Source organism: Sylvia atricapilla, chromosome 7 (genome assembly GCF_009819655.1).
Source record: "Sylvia atricapilla isolate bSylAtr1 chromosome 7, bSylAtr1.pri, whole genome shotgun sequence".
Lineage (NCBI taxonomy): Eukaryota > Metazoa > Chordata > Aves > Passeriformes > Sylviidae > Sylvia > Sylvia atricapilla.
In genome coordinates this window covers 15,472,717-15,492,186 of record NC_089146.1, presented here as the reverse complement: position 1 = coordinate 15,492,186, position 19,470 = coordinate 15,472,717, and the positions used below count along the sequence as shown (strand labels likewise).

The 19,470-nt window shown below is 41.9% G+C and overlaps 1 protein-coding gene across 1 annotated transcript in view; it reads right to left on the bottom strand.

Moving 5' to 3' along the window:
- The window catches only part of TTN (titin), a 240,161-nt gene that overhangs the window by 175,220 nt on the left and 45,471 nt on the right, over nucleotides 1–19,470 (bottom strand). The window contains 26 exon segments of the mRNA XM_066323289.1: nucleotides 379–660; nucleotides 864–1,142; nucleotides 1,332–1,619; nucleotides 1,722–2,000; nucleotides 2,093–2,371; nucleotides 2,515–2,793; nucleotides 2,915–3,196; nucleotides 3,360–3,638; nucleotides 3,738–4,025; nucleotides 4,144–4,422; nucleotides 4,517–4,795; nucleotides 4,906–5,184; nucleotides 5,292–5,573; nucleotides 5,674–5,952; nucleotides 6,072–6,359; nucleotides 6,484–6,762; nucleotides 6,859–7,137; nucleotides 7,495–7,773; nucleotides 7,890–8,171; nucleotides 8,634–9,197; nucleotides 10,265–10,543; nucleotides 11,237–11,777; nucleotides 12,121–12,398; nucleotides 13,616–13,768; nucleotides 17,865–18,555; nucleotides 18,958–19,467. Of these exon segments, the coding sequence (XP_066179386.1) occupies nucleotides 379–660; nucleotides 864–1,142; nucleotides 1,332–1,619; nucleotides 1,722–2,000; nucleotides 2,093–2,371; nucleotides 2,515–2,793; nucleotides 2,915–3,196; nucleotides 3,360–3,638; nucleotides 3,738–4,025; nucleotides 4,144–4,422; nucleotides 4,517–4,795; nucleotides 4,906–5,184; nucleotides 5,292–5,573; nucleotides 5,674–5,952; nucleotides 6,072–6,359; nucleotides 6,484–6,762; nucleotides 6,859–7,137; nucleotides 7,495–7,773; nucleotides 7,890–8,171; nucleotides 8,634–9,197; nucleotides 10,265–10,543; nucleotides 11,237–11,777; nucleotides 12,121–12,398; nucleotides 13,616–13,768; nucleotides 17,865–18,555; nucleotides 18,958–19,467 (8,356 nt within the window).

Genomic DNA, 19,470 nt, shown 5'->3' with positions numbered 1-19,470 from the left:
CTTTGGCAGAGAGGGTACAGGAATCATTTAGCTGGTAGCAATCTCTCATACAGGGTGCAAAACTGACACTAGTCAGTTTATGTCTGTTCCTTCTCTTTGTAATTCAGCTCCTTGATATAGCAATTCTCACTACGAACTGTCTTGGATATTAAAAATATAGAAGTGGGAAAAAACTAGCTTAGGACTCATCTGCATTAAAAACATCATCTCTCTTGTTTAGACACTGGCAGAGAAAATGAGGGGGCATCAAGAAACAAACATGACATGAAGAACAGGGAAATCCTGAAATAAATTAATCTCATGTTCCTGTGTATTTCCAAGGGATACAACCACCAGGGGGAAAATAGGATTCAGCTGGAGAACAACAAGACAGCTAACCTTTCACTGTGACTTTGGTGCTACAGCTGGCCTTGCCGGCAGGGTTCTGAGCTTCACAGATGTAGTCACCGCTCTCATCAGTACTGAGGTAATTCATTTCAAGCACAGCCACAGAGTCAATGAATGAAGTCCGGAATTTTTCGCTGGCAACAATTTCATGGTCATTTCTGAACCACACTACTTTCATCTCTGGAGATCCACTTACTTTGCACTCAAGCCGGGCTGAGTCACCCTGCTTGACTACTTTTGCTGCCTCTAGCTTCTTAGAAAACTTGGGGGGTTCTAAAAAACCAAAAAAAAGTGGGGTCAGGAAGGTCTGAATTAATACTGGAGAGAAAATAGGTGGAAAAAGAGCCAAACAACTATGGGTTGCAAACACAGGGTAGGGAATTCACTTGTATCGAAGATCACCAAGGTGAGCTTGGCAAAAAGAAAAGAGAAGAAGGAGAGAAAAAGACAACAACACAAGAAGAAAGAGTGCACACCTGTTACCATCAGTGTTGTAGTGCAAGAGTCACTGCCAACGTCATTTGAAACGTGGCAAGTGTAGTGCCCACTCCTAGATGAATCCACTGAATAGAGGGTTAAGAACCCAGTTGAACCTTCAATCCCAATGAAACAAGTTGGACCAGATACAAGTTCTAAGTCTTCTTTGAACCACTTTACTGTAAAAGGTGGTGTTCCTTTCAGTGTGGCCTTAAACTCCACTGTGGAATCTGGTATGGCTTGCTGGCTTTCAGGTTTTACTAAGAAGCTTGGTGGCTCTGCAGTTTTTAAGAAAAAGATACAGTTTCATCAGAAATGTCTAAGAATGAAGAAAATCAGTGAGGCAAGCATGGAGACCAAGTTGTCAGTATAAACATTAAGATGTATAAGAGTGTTATGTTAGCATAAGATTTAAGGTATTTTCCCAGCATTTATCACAGATAAGAAGTAGTAAAAGAGTTTCAAACCTTTCACAGTCAGGACAGCACTGCAAGAATCATTTCCAGCAACATTAAAGACACTGCATGTGTAATTTGCACTGTCTGCCAGCTCTAGATTAGCAATCTCCAGTGACATAGTGTTCTCATGGCATAGGCTTCTGTATTTTGCACTGTCAGTTATCTCTTTTCCATCCTTAAACCATTTTGCAACAATGGGTAGTGACCCAGAGACTTTGCACTCCATTTGGATAGAAGATCCCAGAATGGTATCCTTTTTGGTTAGCTTTTTGATAAATACAGGAGGAATTGATTGATCTGCCCAACACAAAAAACAGCAAAAACACACTTGTTAACTTCTTGCTTATCTTTCACAGAGATTATTTTTCGTTCCCTCCCTGATGGATTGGCAATACAAACCTAGCACAGTCAGAACGGCTTCACAGGTGCTACTTCCAAAGTCATTTTCAACCTTAAAACTGTATGTACCACTATCCTCCTTCGATACAGGTTCGATCCTGAAACTGGCCACATTGTTTTCAAAGCTCATTGTGTAGTATCTACTGGGCAGGAGCTGCTTGCCATCTTTGTACCATCTTATTCGGAGCTCTGGTGTCCCAGCCACAGTACACTCCAAAGTCACGGGGTCTTTTTCAGTGACTTTAAGTGATTTAGCCTTTTCTATGATCTGTGCAGGCTCTGAGGTATAGAGTATAAAAATTACAGCAGTTAGCTACATAGATAGGGAACTGACTTTTCAAGTAGTCATCAAGTTTACACCTTGTACACACCTTGTACAAAAAGCAAAGCAAAGCACTTCTCCATGCCAGATTCATTCTTTGCCTGACAGGTATATCTCCCTCTGTGGCTGAGGTCAACATTAGTAAGCTTCAGTGTGGCCACTCTGTTCTCAAAGGTAATGTGGTGATGCTCATCATCTTCCAGTATTTTCTCATCTTTTATCCATGACACAGATAAGGGTTGAGCACCTGCTACAACGCACTGGAAGAACGCATCGCCTTTCAAAACACTAGTGACATTCTCCAGCTTCTTGACAAAGGATGGTGGTTCTGTTACGTGAGTTTTTTGAGTTATGTGAGAAGAGAAGTCATGGAAAGGGAAGAGGAGAAAGAGAGATCATATAATGTAGTCCCAGTTGCTACACTTTAGCTGGGGTATATAATGTTTGAGGTGTGCTTCCTAGAGGACTGACCTTTTAAACTGAGTCTTGTGCTGCAAGAACAGCTCCCTCCTTCATTTGATATAATACACTGATATTCACCAACATCCGAGATGTCACAGTTAGTCACATTAAGAGTAAATACTGATTCTTTGGTGGAGATGGCATATTTCTTGCTGCTGAACATCTCCTTATTGTTCTTCAGCCACTTCACCTCAAATGGAGGGGTACCAGTCACCTCACACTCTAGTGTGGCCTCTGAACCTTTCACTACCTCAGTGGGACGCAACTCCCGAACAAAGGTTGGAGGCTCTATAAGGAAGAATGAGGGGAAATTAGATTGTAACCTTAAATAGTTTCGAGGGGAGAAGAAGTATCTCCTACTTCCTCACCCCACAAATGTGACAGAGATGACAAGATGTTCAAAACCAACCTTTTACTCTCAGCTCGATGCTGCAGCTTTCACTACCTGCATCATTGTGGGCTTCGCAAACATAAATCCCACTATCTGCCACTCTGGCTTGAGTGACTCTCAAAGTGGCTAAACCATCAATGAAGGAGATGCCGTACTTAGCTTGGTCAGTCACTTCATTACCATCCAGGTACCATGTAATATGGATCTCTGGTGTGCCTACTACCCGGCACTCAAAAGTGGTGGACTGTCCTTCACGCAATGCTACTACAGAAGTTGGCATCTGAATAAATCTGGGGGGCTCTAGAAGATGGACAGAGAAGTTGAGGCTTTATAATATTCAAGGTAGGAATAAAAAAACCCCAGAATTTAAAGAAGAAAAAAAGACCAAAAGGCTTCCTCCCCCTCCCACCAAAACTGCACAGAAAAATCAGAACAAAAAAAATTAAAAGATTGGGTTGCACACCTTTTACAAACAGAGTTGCTTTGCAGGTTGCAGTCCCCACATCATTGCTTATCTGACAAGTGTAGTTCCCAGAATCAGATGTCTTAGCTGAGAAGAGCTCCAGAACACTAGAAGTGTCGTCCTTCCAGACAGATCGACTGGCTCCAGACAGGAGCTCCTGGCTGTCTTTAAACCACTTTATCTGCAGAGGAGTAGACCCTTTCACCAGTGCTTTGAACTGAACCCTAGCATTGGGCACAACCTCTTGAGATTGGGGTTTTTCCACAAAATATGGCGGTTCTATAACAAGCAAAAAGGAAGAAAGAGGATTACTCTGAGATGGGGAAATCCAAAATTATGAATGAGAGACCTAACTGAAGACAAAGAAGGAACTCAAACCTTTGACTGTTAAGAACCCGCTGCACTGGTTGCTTCCTGCTTTATTTGTTGCTTCACAAGTGTAAGAGCCACTGTCTGTGCCTTCCAGTTTATTTATTTCCAGAAATGCAGTATTATCATGGAAAGAGTACTTGTGCTTTTCACTTGCTGTTATTTCTTGGCCATCCTTGTACCACTGGATACTTATAGGATGCGAACCAGACACTATGCACTCCAGGTGGACAAAAGACCCCTTAATGCTGTCCATTTTCTTGAGTTTTTTGGTGAATTTAGGTGGTATAATGAGATCTATCCAAGACAGAGTAAAAAGACAAAAAATGAAATTCAGCCGTGATTGTGGCAGATGTCAGCTCAGGAGAAAAGATTTTGCCCCTAAAAGCAATAATAAGAGAGAGCCCATACCCACCTAGGACATTAATGCTGGCAGAACAGCTACTGCTCCCAACGTCATTTTGAACCTCAAAAATGTATTCTCCACTATCCTTCTTATCTGCATAAAGCACCTTTAGGACTGAAACAGTATCTGTAACACTGATCTTATATTTCGGGCCCAATGTCAGTTCCTTGCCATCTTTGAACCATTTGGCTGTAATAGGTTTTGTTCCTGAAAATTTACACTGCAAGGTTGCTGGGTCCCCCTCAGTCACATCTATTGACACAGCCTTGTCCACAATTGTAGCAGGTTCTGTTGTAAACAAGGAGATAGAGTGTTAATTGTATCTGTAAAAATCCCAAGGGAACTGTCTCAGATCATTGCAAGCCCTCAGGGTAAGACCAACCTTTGACAGTCAGCAGAGCAGAACACCTCTGAATTCCTGCCTCATTTTTAGCCTGACAGAAATATTTCCCATCATGTTTCAGCTCAATAGATCTCACCATAAGAGTGGCAACATTGTTCACAAAGGTCATTTTGATATTGCTGTCTTCAATCACTTCATCATTGTCTTTCAACCAGGACACAGTGATGGGCAGGGAACCTTTAATAGCAGCTTGAAACACAACTGTTCCCCCTCGAAGGGAGCTAATGTTTTCTATCTTCTTCAAAAACTGTGGAGGCTCTGGCAGGAAGAAAGTGGTTATGTAAGTACAAGTCAGGTGTGTAACAGTGTGGCATGGAAACCACACTGGGAAAAGAGCATGCTAGTGGTGTTCTGCACCTTGCACTAACCTTTCAGTGTGACCTCTGAACGGCAGAGGCAGCTCCCAACATCGTTTGTTACTCTACACTCATACTCGCCAACATCAGAAGCATCAAACCTGAAAACATGGAGGCTAATCAAAGATTTCTCAATGCTTATTCTGTGCTTCTTACTGCTCCGCACGGGTTTATCATCTTTCACCCAAAACACTTCAAAGGGAGGCGTGCCAAGCACCTCACACTCCAGAACCACATCAGAATCCTTCAGGACTTCCATGGATTGAAACTCCTTGCTAAAGTGAGGTGACTCTACAGTGTGAAAAAGAAAGTGCAATTTGCATTAATCATACTTCTGAAGCCGGTACCACTGTACTGAGTTTAAAGGTACAAACAGTGTGGCTGGATGTCACACACACCTTTGACTGTAACAACACTACTGCAGATATCTTTTCCAGCATCATTTTTGGCTTCGCAAATGTATTCCCCGCTGTCTTCAGTATCAACCTCTGAAACACGGAGTATTGCCAAAGATTTTGTAAAAGATACCCTGTATTTGTCACTCTCTTTTAGCTCTCTATCATCCTTGAACCATGTGATTTTAATCTCAGGAGTACCAGTGACTTCACAGGTCAGCTCAGCATATCCACCTTTCTTTACGAGATGAGTTGGCTCTAGCTTCTCCTTGAAGGCAGCAGGTTCTGTGGATTTAAGAAGAGTGTTCAGGACGAAGAACACAGGAAAGAGTGCTGCCATGTTAAACCAGCAGCTAGAACTTTAAATACGAGTAAGAATGCAAACCTTTCACAAACAAGTTTGCACTGCATGTTACTGAACCAGCTACATTGGAGACTTTGCAGGTGTATTTTCCAGAGTCGGATGGTTTGACTGCATAAAGCTCCAAGTAACTTGCTAATGCTTCTGTCATAATGTAGCAGGATCCTCCTGTCAGCAGTTCAGTATCACCTTTAAACCATTTCACTGTCAGCGGTGTTGTGCCTTTAAACATTCCTTTGAAATGTACAGTTGATGCAGGCAACACATCTTGAGACTCTGGTTCTACAGTGAAGCTGGGTGGCTCTGGATTGCGTTAAAAGGAAAAAGTTTTCAAGAGTAAGAGAGGGGCTTGCATTTTGGAAGAGAAAAGTATTATCACAAGATAAGCAAAATTCCAAGAAAAGTGAAACAAATTGCCAAACCTTTTATAAACAAAGTGCTACTGCTCTCTTTGCTACCAGCAGAGTTTGTGGCTCTGCAAATGTAGACCCCAGCATCATTTGCATCTAGGTGTTTTATTTCCAAAGATGCTGAGCCTTCTGCAAAGTGTACTGTGTACTTGGCACTTGAAGTGATCTCAGTATCCTGTTTAAACCATGAGACAGTCATTGGAAGAGAGCCTGAGATTTTGCAGTCTAGGCGACACGAGGTGCTAACGATGCTGTCAATATTCTTCAATGGTTTAGTAAAGAAGGGAGGGACAGTGCGATCTGTTGGGAGTGAAAAAAAATGACAGAAAGGAACACATGAGCAAAACAGGAGTGCTGCTCTGCTTCTGGCTCTGTTGTGTACAGAGCAGAGCAACTGGGCTTTTTGAAAAGAGGCAGTACCAACCTAGCACAGTGAAGCTGGTAGTACAAGAGCTGATGCCCACATCATTGGATATCTCAAAGGTGTATTCACCACTGTCCTGCATTTCAGTGGCATAAAACTTGAGTTGGGCAATGTTATTTTTGAAGCTGATCCTATATTTTTTGCTGGCAGGTAATGGCTTTCCATCTTTGAACCATTTGGTTTTCAGCTCTGGAGTGCCTGTGACAGTGTACTCCAAAATAGCTGGTTCCCCAGCAGTAACCTGGATTATTTCAGCTTTTTCAATTATTTTGGCAGGTTCTACAACAGAATTAAACAACTGGTGTTAAGAACAAAGAGAAATTTCTTCTCCTCTCAGGTGGGAGACTGCAGGGATCACAGCACTTCTCCACTGACCTTTCACTGCTAGTTCACCAAAGCAGGACTGACTTCCTGCATCATTCTCAGCTACACAGGTGTATTTGCCACCAGAGCTCAGCTGGACTCCAGTAATTTGCAGTGTTGCTAGACCATGATCAAAGGTCACTCTCACATTGTTATCATCTTTAATAATGTCTTTGCCCTTCATCCATGTCACAGAAATAGGCTCTGACCCTTTCACCACGGCCTGTAATGTAACACTATCTCCAGCCAGAGCTGTCACATTTTCGATTTTCTTAACAAAAGTTGGTGGTTCTAGTTCAAAGAGAGACAAGAAAAAATACTCATTTACTATTACATCATCACATAAAATCTGATACCTAAAGTTTTATAAGACAGTATGTGCAGTAAATGTCACAATTCAACAGAGCAGGCAAGTTGGAGAACTGCTTTCTCCGGCTGGGAGCTAATGGCCCACTAATCTCAAGGTTCTTTAAATTCACAGGTTTGACGCCAGACAAGACTCAAGATACACACAGAATTTTAAGAGAAGAAGATAGTCTTTCTCCCCAGTCTCCCCAACCACCCACAAATGCGAAGAAAAGACATTTTATGAAATAAGAGGTTTTTGCCAATCTCTTCAGTAAGTGGAGTTTTCTCTCTCCCACTGACCTTTCAAGATGTATGTGGCACTGCACATGCACTTCCCGACTTCATTAGCTACCACACACTCGTATTCACCGACATCTGCACTATTAAATGAGGACACCTCCAAAGAAATAACAGCCTTCTGAGATGTCAGCCTGTATTTTTTACTACTGCGAATCTGCTTCTTGTCTTTGTACCAGCTAATCTCAAAGGGGCCAGTGCCAGCAACCTCACACTGAAGAATGGGGTTTGTTCCCTTGACTAGCTCTGCAGGTTCAAGTGTTCGGACGAATGATGGAGGCTCTATAAAAGCAGTAAGAAAGAATTAGTCAACCATGCCAAAAAAAAAAAAAAAAAAAAAAAAAAAAAAAGGAAGATTTTTCTCAAGAATGTGACTGGCAGCAACAAGAAGGACAGACCTTTGACAACCACTTCAGTGGTGCAACTGTCACTTCCAACCTCGTTGACAGCTTCACATGAGTAGGTCCCAGTGTCATCAACTTTCATTTCCAAAATATCTAATACAGCCACAGAATTAACAAAGGACATCCTGTGCGTGTTACTTTCATGGATTTCCTTATTGTTCTTGAACCAAGTAACCTGGATTTCAGGAGACCCTTTGATTTTGCATTGAAGACGTGCAGAGTCTCCTGGGGTCAGTAAATAAGATGGATCGACCTTCTTCACAAAGGATGGTGGTTCTGAAAATGGGAAGAAAAGGGAAGAGGGGGAAGAGACGGTAAAATGGGGAAGAAGGAGAAGAGGAAAGGGGTAGGAAAGGGAAAAAGAAAAGGGAGAAAGGGAAGAAAGCTGAAATACAAAACTTTGAAAGATGGCTTCCCAAAGCAAGAACAAAATACAACTTGACAAGAGATCAGCATAATCTTTGCTGAGCTGCAGCTTCCGTGGATTTTGCTTTTCCTCTTCATCCATCTCTACCCTGCAGGCAGGAGCAACTCTGGATTTTTTCTGGTGAAAGAAATACTGCAGTAATACACTGTGCAGCAGCAGGGGAAAGGACTTTACAGGGAACAGACCAAGACCATGGCAGGTCTGAGAAGAATTCACAGTGTAATTTCAGCCCAAAGAAGTCTGTTGCCTGTGAAAGAAGAAACAGGGAACGCAAGAAGACAGAAGGTAAATGGGGCATAGAGCTATCTTACCTCTGACTGTGACGCTGGCCGAAGAGGAGCTGCTTCCTGCCTCATTTGAAGCAGTACACACATAATGGCCTGAGTCCTTGAGCTTAGCCAGAGGAATCTCAAGCGAGGCTATTTTGTCTTCAAAGTAAATCTTATAATCTTTGCCTGGAGGGATTTTGTTTCCATCCTTTGTCCACCCTACAGTTACTTTCCTGTCTTCATCTACCTGACATTCAAGGCGTATTTTTTTGTTAACTGCTGACTGTACTGACTGCAATTCTTTAATGAAGTGAGGCTTGTCTATAATGACCATTTCAGTCTGGCAAATATCAGCCCCAAACTTGTTGGAAGCTTTGCAAGTGTAAACCCCTCTGTCGCTAGCAGTAAGAAGGGAAATTTCTAAAACATGTTTATTTTCCACTTTGGAGATCTTATGGTGGTCTGATGGTGAAATAGTTGTTCCATCTTTCTGCCAGGTGATGTCGATGACTGGAGTGCCCGAAACAGTACACAGGAACTTGGCACTTTTGCCAACAAAAGTAGTAATAGGTTCAGGTCTGGTAAGAAACGTTGGTGGAAATGCCTCTGCAAAACAAAGGGGTTCAATGTTATGAAGAGGTGAGGAACAGAGCCACAGTTGCCAGGGATAGAGAGCAAGAGAGGCCAGCTGGTCACTGGACACTCTTAAGCAGAAGAAAACAGCAGTGAATGAGATAAGAGGTTTTAAAGACGATAAATTTTGGCTTTTGGTTTTGTCTATGTATTGCTCCAGAGCTTGAAGGCATTTTGACTCTCTGGAGCAATGTACAAACTAAAGGAAAATAAACAAAAAGCCAGAAATTCCTTCCCCAAGGCTGACATGTTCGCACATTGTTCTCTCAAGATGGGAAAGTTTGCATGCATTTCACTGTTCATGTGCCTTTTTCTAGTCTCTAGCACCTAGCACTTATCAAAGAAGGAGTCCTTCCAGAAAGAGAAATGTCAGAGTTAAAAAAGCCATCATACCAGAAACACCCAGAAGATGGTGGTTTGTTTTTCTGTTGATGTTGTTTTTTCTGATTTTTTTTTCCTTTTAAGAAAAAAAACCCACTGTATAGCTCTCAATAGACAAAAAGTTTGCAAATTGAAACCCTTTAAGCTTTCTTTTGTTTAAGAAGATCTATTTCCCCAGTCACAGAGTTCCCCTTTGGCCACGGCACAAAGATGTTCAGGTATGCGGATCTGCATAACCTGCGTCGCAAGTATATAGTTAATATAAATTTAGGGTGCTAGGATAATGACACAGTGACTATTACACCAAAAAATCAGATTTAAAAGTGCTTCTTGTGGTCTGAAAGTTAAATAAACCTTCTTCAAGAGTGTATTCACAAAGCAATCCCATGCTGTTTCTCCCTGCTCTCTTTCCCCCTTTCTTTCCCTCTGAAGCTTTTCCACACTGATGCCCTTCTCTTCATACAGAAAGCACCTAAAAGCAGCATTTTCAAAAGTTTTTGATTTTCTATGCTTGTGCCTGCCACAATTAGGTATGGGTTATGTATTATAATGGCAACCAAAAGCCCTACCGTAAACATGTGCAAGTATAGCAGTGAAAGCATTACAATACACCAAGATATTTTATGGAAAAGGAGAAGTGTTTGAAAACCTGTACTTACCAGTTACTATTAAAGCAGCCGTAGAGCTTACACTGCCATGCTGGTTGGAAGCCTTACAGCTATATTCCCCACAGTCAACAACTTGAGGCCTTGGGATTTCCAGTGTGGAGAGGTAGTTGGAGGTGCGAATGGTGTATTTGTCCCCATCATAGATCTCTCTTCCAGCTTTGTACCATTGGAACTTGACATTGGGAGCCATCTCCACCTCACAGGTAAACTTGGCCACATGATTTACAGCCACCTCCAAGGGTTCAAGCCTTCTCCTCAGGATGGGTGCAACTGAAATTAGAAGCAGAGAGTAACTCAAAACCCTGCATGCTGACATTCTTAAATTAAGTGATTGTCTGACCAAAAAAAAAAAACCCCAAAAGGTGACATACTTGCATTTAACATAAAGTGACTGTGAAAGAAAAAACATTTATAAGAAACAAAAGCAGTACTAGGCTCTCTGGACAGATAGTCTTACAGTGCATAATGACATCAGGAAACAATGGTGATAACTGGAAAAACAAAGTGAAATAGCAATGCACAGAAATGGCAATAGAAATAGCAATAGGATATAAATATATAGTAACATATCCTGGAGTTGTGAGAAATTATGGTGTGAACAAGAAATGGTGGTGAATTTGTGCAGTGACACTAAGGAGTGAAAAAGGGTGAAGCAGAGAGAGAAACGGGAAGAGCAGATCCACCTCTCAGGCAAGAATAGAAATGGTCAGGATTCAGATACAGCTTTGTCCTGACCATGCTAGTGCAATGAAACAACAAAGTTCCTGACCAGAGACTGGGGTAATGGAAGTGAGAGGCCTTGCAATGTGGTAAAAGGAACCATCAAACCAGAGAGAGAGGGGGCCCTCTGATTATTGGCATGATGGTATTAATATTGTATTTCTGTCCAAAGATACACATAGTAGGGAAGGTTCATTAGTAGAGCAGTGCACTAAAAAGATTATTTTATCCCCATAATCCAACCTCTTTTAACAACTATTTTAACAACTTTTGCTGCTGTTGCTCTTTTTCCACCTTGATTCAGCGCCTCACAGACATACTCTCCTTGGTGAACCTCCCCACACACTTTGCTTATTACTAGTGCATTTGTGTCCCGATCTTGAAAACACTTGAATTTGTTGCCTGAAGAGACCAGTTTACTCTCAAAGTATCAGTTCACCTCTCTGATATTTGTTATGACACTCTCCTCTTCCTCCACAACAGTGTTAACCAGTTTGCTGTGTAGGACGGTATAACTTTCTTTGCCCAGCTCATCCTCTTGCTTTCCAGCTCTAGTTTCCAGACACTCTCTGCCCTCTTGCTCACACTTTTCTTCCCTTTCCTCTTTCCTTTTCATTATTTCTGTGGGTGTCTCAAACAGAGATGCAGAGACTACATTAGCAGTGGCTACAGCAGCACCCACATCCTTGATGTGACCATGCCCAGTCACAGTGTTGATTACTTGTGCAGAACAAAAGTGTTCCAGTGGTATTTCTGCCTCCATAGTCCTCTCAGCCTGCTGGGGCTCCAGCACAAAGATTTAATCACAGCATTTTCCAGAGAGAAGTGGACTGGCAGAGAATGGCCGTGCTTTGGATTGTTCACCAGTCAGGAGACACTTATCTTCACAAAGAAAGGAATAGAAAACTTCCTTCTGTTTTCTAAAGAAAAAAGACTGTTTTCTGATCAGCTGTCTGAATGTTGACTTCTGCCAAGGAGACTTGGATTTCTATGGGACTGCATCCTCCTGTGGTCACAACATACATACACAAAGTATGTGTATTCTCCTTGGTGATGTTTATTGCCTGTACTTTAACATCTTCCTTATCAGCCAAGCATTCTGAAAACAAGAGGTTTTTCTCCCTTACCACTGCAGCTTTCAGTGCATTTCTGATTTGAGACCTTATGTTGAAGCTGCAGCTCTTGGGAACCAGAGCAGTGAGCTCACTGTCTTTGTTAAGGACTTGGCTTGGCTGGAGATCATGAGAGTACACTGCTTCATGAGATTGCTTCTCTGCCCTCTGGGACTGCTTAAGTGGCTTAGAAAGATCAATATGCTCTTCGTCCATGGACTGGTTTTCTTCCAGCAGCAAGGGAAATCTCAGAGCCTGTACCTCATGCATTCTTGCAGCAAAATCTTCCTTTGCTGTTTCCAGGAAAGAAATGTTCTCCAGAGGGACAGCTTCGCCCCCAGTGAAGGCCAATTCAGAAAGTAATCTGGGTTCAGCCTTAGCTCACCTCGTGCTATCTGAAAGCCCTCAAGGATCTGGATTTGGTCACCATCCATGGCACGGCTCTCAGTGCTGCTTGACACCTGTAGAAAGGTTTGGGAAGCCTTTGTCTTGAGAGCATTGCTCTCTCGCCTTGGGGATGACTTTCTCTTTGGGCATGAGTATCTGTGCAGCTACAGTCCCAAGGCAGCTGGGCAGTTATGCCTCCACAACTGCTGCAGGCACCACGCCCTGCAGGCCAGCAGGGAGGGTTTCCAGAGGCTCTGAAAGAAGCCTGCTGCTGTCTTTTATTGTGGCCACCTGGGAAAGCATCTCTTCAACACTCTGTACTGCCAGGCAGGTTGGTGGCAGGTTAGGCAACCTGTCCAGTACTCCCTGGACAGCATGTACACTGCCTGGCTCATCTGAAGATGAAAAATGGTTGAAGGCTCTCTCAAGGGCTCAAGACTGAGAGCTTCTATTGCAGAAGGCTCACCAACCTCCTTGTAGAAAAGGGGGGCTTTGGTCCTCTGCCACTGCAGAGTGCTGCAAGGCCGGGTTCTGCCTGCACCAGCACACTCTTCAGGCAGCACAAGGAGCTCAGCAGAACACGTGGCCTCACCCAGGGCACTCACAACTTTGCACGTGTAGAGCCCAGTGTCCTCCTGCAAGCAGTCCCACGCGGTCAGGGAACCTGAGCCATCCGGGTGGTGAGCAACGGAGTGACGTGCACCAGAGCAGAGCTGCAGCTCCTCTTGGATCACAGCTTGTCAGGGCACGGCTTCCCCACCACGGTGTACTTAAAGACTCCCTGAAGCTGGGTGCAACACTGCACACTGTCTGGCTCCCTGGCAAAGCCAGGGAATCCTGGCTTCCTCTGGGGCACGTGGAGCTGGGCGCTGCAGCTGGTCTCACTGTGCACATTGCTGGCCATGCATGTATATTCACCTCATCCTGCACACCCGTGTATGGGAGGATGAGCCTGTAGTCATTGCCAGCAACTTACAGTCCATGCATGGGGTTAGCTTTGTACTGTTAAAGAAACACTGGATTTTGGGTGTGGAGCTGCCAATAAGAGTAACAGAGAGCCTAGCTATATCTCCCTGCCAGACTTCAACATCTGAGATCTGTTTGAGGAAAACAAGGGCTTTACCCTCTTCCTCAATTTTCATCTTTGCTTTGCTGAAATAAACTGGTTTTCCAGGCTCAAATTCAAGTATTTTCTCTCTATCAGGCAACTGACAGCCTCTGCTGTAGCCCTCATTTCTTCCTTCTTCAGAAGAGGCAATAAGAGACCTAGTGCTGTCTGTATGGAAAAAAATTGTTTAGTTTTACTAGAATATTTATGAGAACACTCAGAGATAGCAATATACAGTGTTAGGGTGACTATTTTTCTATAGCTGGAGGCTTTCTCAATACTATACAGCAAGTAACAATGAACAGGAGGTCTGTGTCGTCACCTTGCTGTCACACCTGCCAAAAGGAGTAAGACATGCTGTGTTGTCAGGTCACTTAAGAATTTCCTATCTTGACCAGGATGGGTGTGTCTTTAAACCTGACATCACAGTATGGGTTAGGCATATCCCTCCAAGGTGCACTGTGCAAGTAATAATCAAGCAACATTGGTGCATTTCACAGATACAATTAAAGGGGTATGTGTCACACATATTTGTATGTACATCTATGAAACAAGTACAGCAGAATAGTGCTAAGGCCCTGATTTATTTCAAAACACCAACAAAAAAAGCAGAATGCCACAATTAGGATTGAATCCCCCCCCAAACCAACCAATAGACCCATAATTTTTTCAGCACACTAACCTTTCTTCTGATGCACAGTTCATCTCTTAAACTCTATCTTTGTCTAGCACATCAAAAGATACCTCTACCTTACAAGCTTTGTCCTGGTTTTGTCATTAGACCCTTAAGTTCACAGCATCATTATTACAAACATCACAAGCTTAAACCCTTGATTAAATATAATTGATTTAAATCTCTGCTTTTGAACTCCTCCCTGTCAAGATGTGGGATATTAGAACTGCTACAATGTCAGAGAAAAAGAGAACAGACTTTTAAGATTTTATGGTTTTGTACCTTTGTGAAATTATAGGTATGTGTGTTGGACAACTTTAGTTCTGATAATAGTTTAAAAATGAGATTAAGCAGAGGTCAAGAACATCTCTGCAGATGCCTAACAATAGAAATATCACTTAAATATGCAATTTGCAGGAATGGAACAATTAATGAAAAGCACTATGCAACGAAAACCTTTGGAAATCAATACTGTTGTCCTCACTGAGTCAAGTTTTGCTCAGTCAAGACACAGAGTATCTGATGCTGGAAAGATATAAGAGTTTAAAAAAAAGGAGTAAAAGTGTGAGCAGATTAATGTCTCTAGGCACTGTAATGGTGAACCTTGATAAGCTTCTCAATTACAGTGTCTTCAGTTTTAAAATTTATTGAGAGAGAAGAATTTTGCTGCACTCCAACAACAAATATAAAAAACAACAGACCCTGTCACCCAATTCTTTCTCATTCATTTTAGTAATTATTAATCTTGCTACAAATGCCATCATATAAATGACATAGCACAGTGCATGCAATGATAATGCAGAGAAGAATGCTTAAGTAAAAAAAAAAAAAACAAAACTACAGCCGTCCTTCAGTGTTACTTACCACCTTGTTAAAATAGTAATAAATAAGCAAGTAAATTTGAGAATGGATGACAGAATTGGGCAAATAAATACCAAAAGCAAAAATTATAAAAATTTCAGAGGTGAAACCCATTTTAACACAAGAGAAGGCTTTATACACAGGAGCATGGCAAAATTAATGCACTTTTGTGTGTTCCTGTTATGAGAGGAAAGCTATACAGGTACTTCTTCATATTTTAGATATGTTTGTAAAAGAAAGTACAAGAAGCAAGGACTTAAATAATTTCATATTTATTTCACAAATTAACCATACATGTTAATATTCAATACACATTGATGACAAATAGACATATTTAATTTTTTTTAAGATATTTGTTTTGTAGAAATGAAGACAACATTAAATCTGAAAATAAAATTGTGAGCTTTTTGATTCCTATGAAAGCACAAAATTTTGAAAAGAGATAGTCAGGCTATACCAGTTGTCTCAGACTAAGCTAATTCAAACTTAGGATTGCTCCAGATTTAATAATTGTAGCCTAGATGAACCAGGTGCTTCTGGTTAAGGTATGAAATTTAAACCAAGACTTATAAATTTACATAAACTACAAACACCACTATGTGGATAAAGATGCTTGGCCATATATTTCAGATGTGAACATGAACTTGGACCTGTGTGGCTTATGGCTTCAAAGCCAAGTTATGGGCCTCTTTCTGCTAAAAATTTTCAGATTTACATGCAAAATAAACACACTTCACAATTGTGCAAGAACTAATCAAAGGGCCCCTGACCTCTTTGACTTTAGAAAGACCCTCACATCACAGCTGACATAGATCAGACAATTCATGCCAACCTCCCTAAGGACCTCAGCTGTCTACTGAATCAGTTAGTGCTACACATCTACTACACAAGGAATGGATTAGGGACATATCATGGACCCAGCACAACACTGGGTCAGATAGTCATGCTTGTCTTTCCCACCACCATTACCTGTCAGAAAGCACAATTAGCTCTGCCTTTTAACATACAAGTCTTAAATATTTATCAAGAATGCCACCCATTCTCTGAGAAGACACTGAAGTGACACATTTGTGTTAGTCTAAACACTTCAGTAATTTTGCCCGGGTACTGTGTCATTAGAACTTGCAATTCCTGACTTTAAATTTGTATCAAGCAACATGACTGGACAAGGTGAATCTTTTGATCAAAAATTACTGTCCTAGGTGAGTGATGGGACAGTCTTTGAAGATAACAGAACATACTATTAGAATAGTTTTTATGCTTAAAATCACCACTCTGCTTAAAGCTGTTTGTAAGGCAACTGACAGCAATTTGTAAATAACTGGAAGAATCTCATTAACAGGTAAACAAAGTAAAACTAATTTTTGCTTAGGGATCTTGAAATCAAGATCTCACCTTGACATATAGGTGATTGGAAAGCTGTTATGTGCATTAAAGAGTAATTTAGTTTCTGAGAAACATTAATTAATAACTTTCCTCCATTTAGAAGATTTTTCTATCAATTTATCATTGTTTATGTAAGATAGATTTAATTCTTGATTTAATTATGTCAGCTACTGCTGATTCCTCCTAAATATATTAGCATTACTTTAAATATGAAAATACATATTCGCACTGAGAACATTAATGTAAAAATCTCCTGTGCTGAGAAAATGCCACATATAACAACTGAATATATTCCCCTTATTTCTGTTCACCTCAATACATAGCACGCTTTACTGTTCTTAATAATAAAAAAAAAGAGACAAAGAAAAAAAGAATATGTAGAAATGTAGTTCTAATCTGAAACAAAAATTCTGCATAAAAAATATCTTACCTTTTTTTACTACTACGCATTTTTTACAAATTACACTGGAATACAGGACAACCAAAATTATTTTAATGATTTACAGTAACATAATTTGTTATCATTATGCTCCCTTTCTCCTTTCCCTTTAACTCCTAAAAATACAGTACAAAATATGCTTTCATGTTTATTACTGGTAATAGAGAAGAAAATCCTGTCCAGTCTCTACTAATGCAAAATTTTCATTTTTCTTCCCATTTCTCTGCAACAGTATAATTTCATTCACTTAAAAAAGGCAATTTAATCCATGAGTCAGTAGAAAGAGGCCCATAAACACAAGAATTTTGGCAGTGATAGAAACCGTAAACAGGATTTGAATAATGTTCTGACACAACATTGTGAGAAGGGGGAATATCAATTTAAGGAGTTCTTCAACAGAACTATACCCAAACTAAACAGCAAGCATAAGTTAGTGTTCTATACCTCTAGGTTACAAGAAAAAGATGTCTACATTTTCAGGTGATTTCTAGCCTATATAAAACAATAGTGATTGCACTGTTACAGACACACAGGTATACGTACATTATAATACGCAAATGAGTGTGAATTAAAGTATCTTTACAAGAATGAGCAAGGAGCGTAGAAGGAGCCCAAAATATCCCTCAGTGCAGAAAGTGTGCACAAAATCTATGCATGGATTAAATCTCACTTAAATTCCCCAAAGAAGGCAAATCTAAGTGAAACAAATATGCCCAAAGAGTGGTTTTCATCCTTAAAGAGACGAAAACAATGCCCCTAAACTGAGTGCTGCATTTTACCTGCAGTGAACAACACCCCGAAAACACTTGGTATTTCAAAACAGACTCTGAAATAAATTATAGAAATTTAGTATAATGTTAACACAGCACAAGTCTCAGCAGTTCCTGCCCCGTTAGTGGCTATACATTTGTACTGCCCACTGTCACTTTGCATCAGGTTTTCAATGGTAAGACTGTGCAAGCCGTCCTGCTCTTCCTGTGCACAGCACCTATCCCCTTCCAAGAACACCCCATCCTTGTACCAGTGGACACTTGGATGGGGGGAACCAGTCACGCGACACTGGAAGCACACTGAGGCACCTACAAATGTACTGTAGTCAGAAAGGAGACTCACAAATCTGGGAGGAACTTCTGTGACCTGGAACTCAAAGCTGCAGTTCTCTGAGTCCTCTGCCCTAAACTCAACCCGTTCCTCTTTGGATGGCTCTGCAAACACATCAAAACTAATGTTGACATGCTTCTCCCCTTCCACTTCCTGCTCTTCTTGAGTCACTGCAAGCAGTTGGATTGCTTTTTCTGAGTCATCTCTGTGTGGCTCAAACTCAAATTCCAGCTCTATTTCTGACTGGTCACCTGGGCTCACAGTCTTACTCAAAAGCAAGTCACACTTCTGGGACCTGTGTGGGCCACAGCCTGTGACTGCCTCACTGCTCACTGCATTTGCTTCCTGTTGAGCCATGACCACAAGGGAGCCTTTGCATGTTGCTTCTCCCAGCCTATTCATTGCCTGACAGCGATACAAGCCACTATCAGAAGGTCCCACAGTTTGGACCTTCAGACTGTGAAGTCCCTCCTTCTGACTCACAGCATACTTCCCCTGTGCCAGGTGTCACACATGTGTCACCTCTGAACCACTGAACTAGTGGGACAGGAGTACCCGTTACAACACACTCAAAAACTGCATCCAAGCCTTCTGTCACCTTGAGACTCTGAAATGGGCACAGCAAAGCGTGGAGGCATTTCAGTTACTTGGAAATCAATTTTTATGTCATCATTCTCCCCTGCTGACAAGCCTGCAGCTTGTTCTAACAAGGCAAGTGGAAGTACATCTAGGGAAACCACCATGCTCTTCTGTCTGGGCTAAACTCAGGACTGGTTATGATTTTGACCTGCTTCTCAAATTCTTTCACTTCATTTTCATCCAGCTCCACTTCCAGGAGAATTTCCTGTGGTGAAGGGGACCTTGAAGATGTGTTTGGCTCCATGTCAAGTGTATAACATGCTGGTGGGTGACAGGAGGTGGCAGTGCCAGTGAGCGCCCATCTTCAGGCAAAACTTCCACCTCTGCGATACTTTTAGCTTCCCCAACAATGTTCACTGCATGGCACAGATACTGTCCTTCATCCTCTTTCTGGACATTAGTGATTTCTAGAATATATTTGTCCCCATCCTTCTCCATTTGCACTCTCTCATCCTGCTCCAACAGAGACTTATTATGATACCACTTCACTCCTGGCCTGGGCACACCCACCACCTCAGCCACAAACATCAGTGTGCTGCCCTCATACAACCTCGTCCTGCTCAACGCCTTGAGGAATGCTGGTGGCATGTCCCTGCCTGATGGCTCCAGAGCTTCACAGGGGGTCATAAATCCATTCGCCTGGGGCTGGTCTGGAGGCTGATGCCTCCTCTCACAGAGGGGCAGCATGGTCAGGGCATCCATGTACTCCCCAGTGGGTGTCCGGTAGCGTTCTGGTGGCGTGCTGTCCCCTGATGCAGAGTAGGGTCCCTC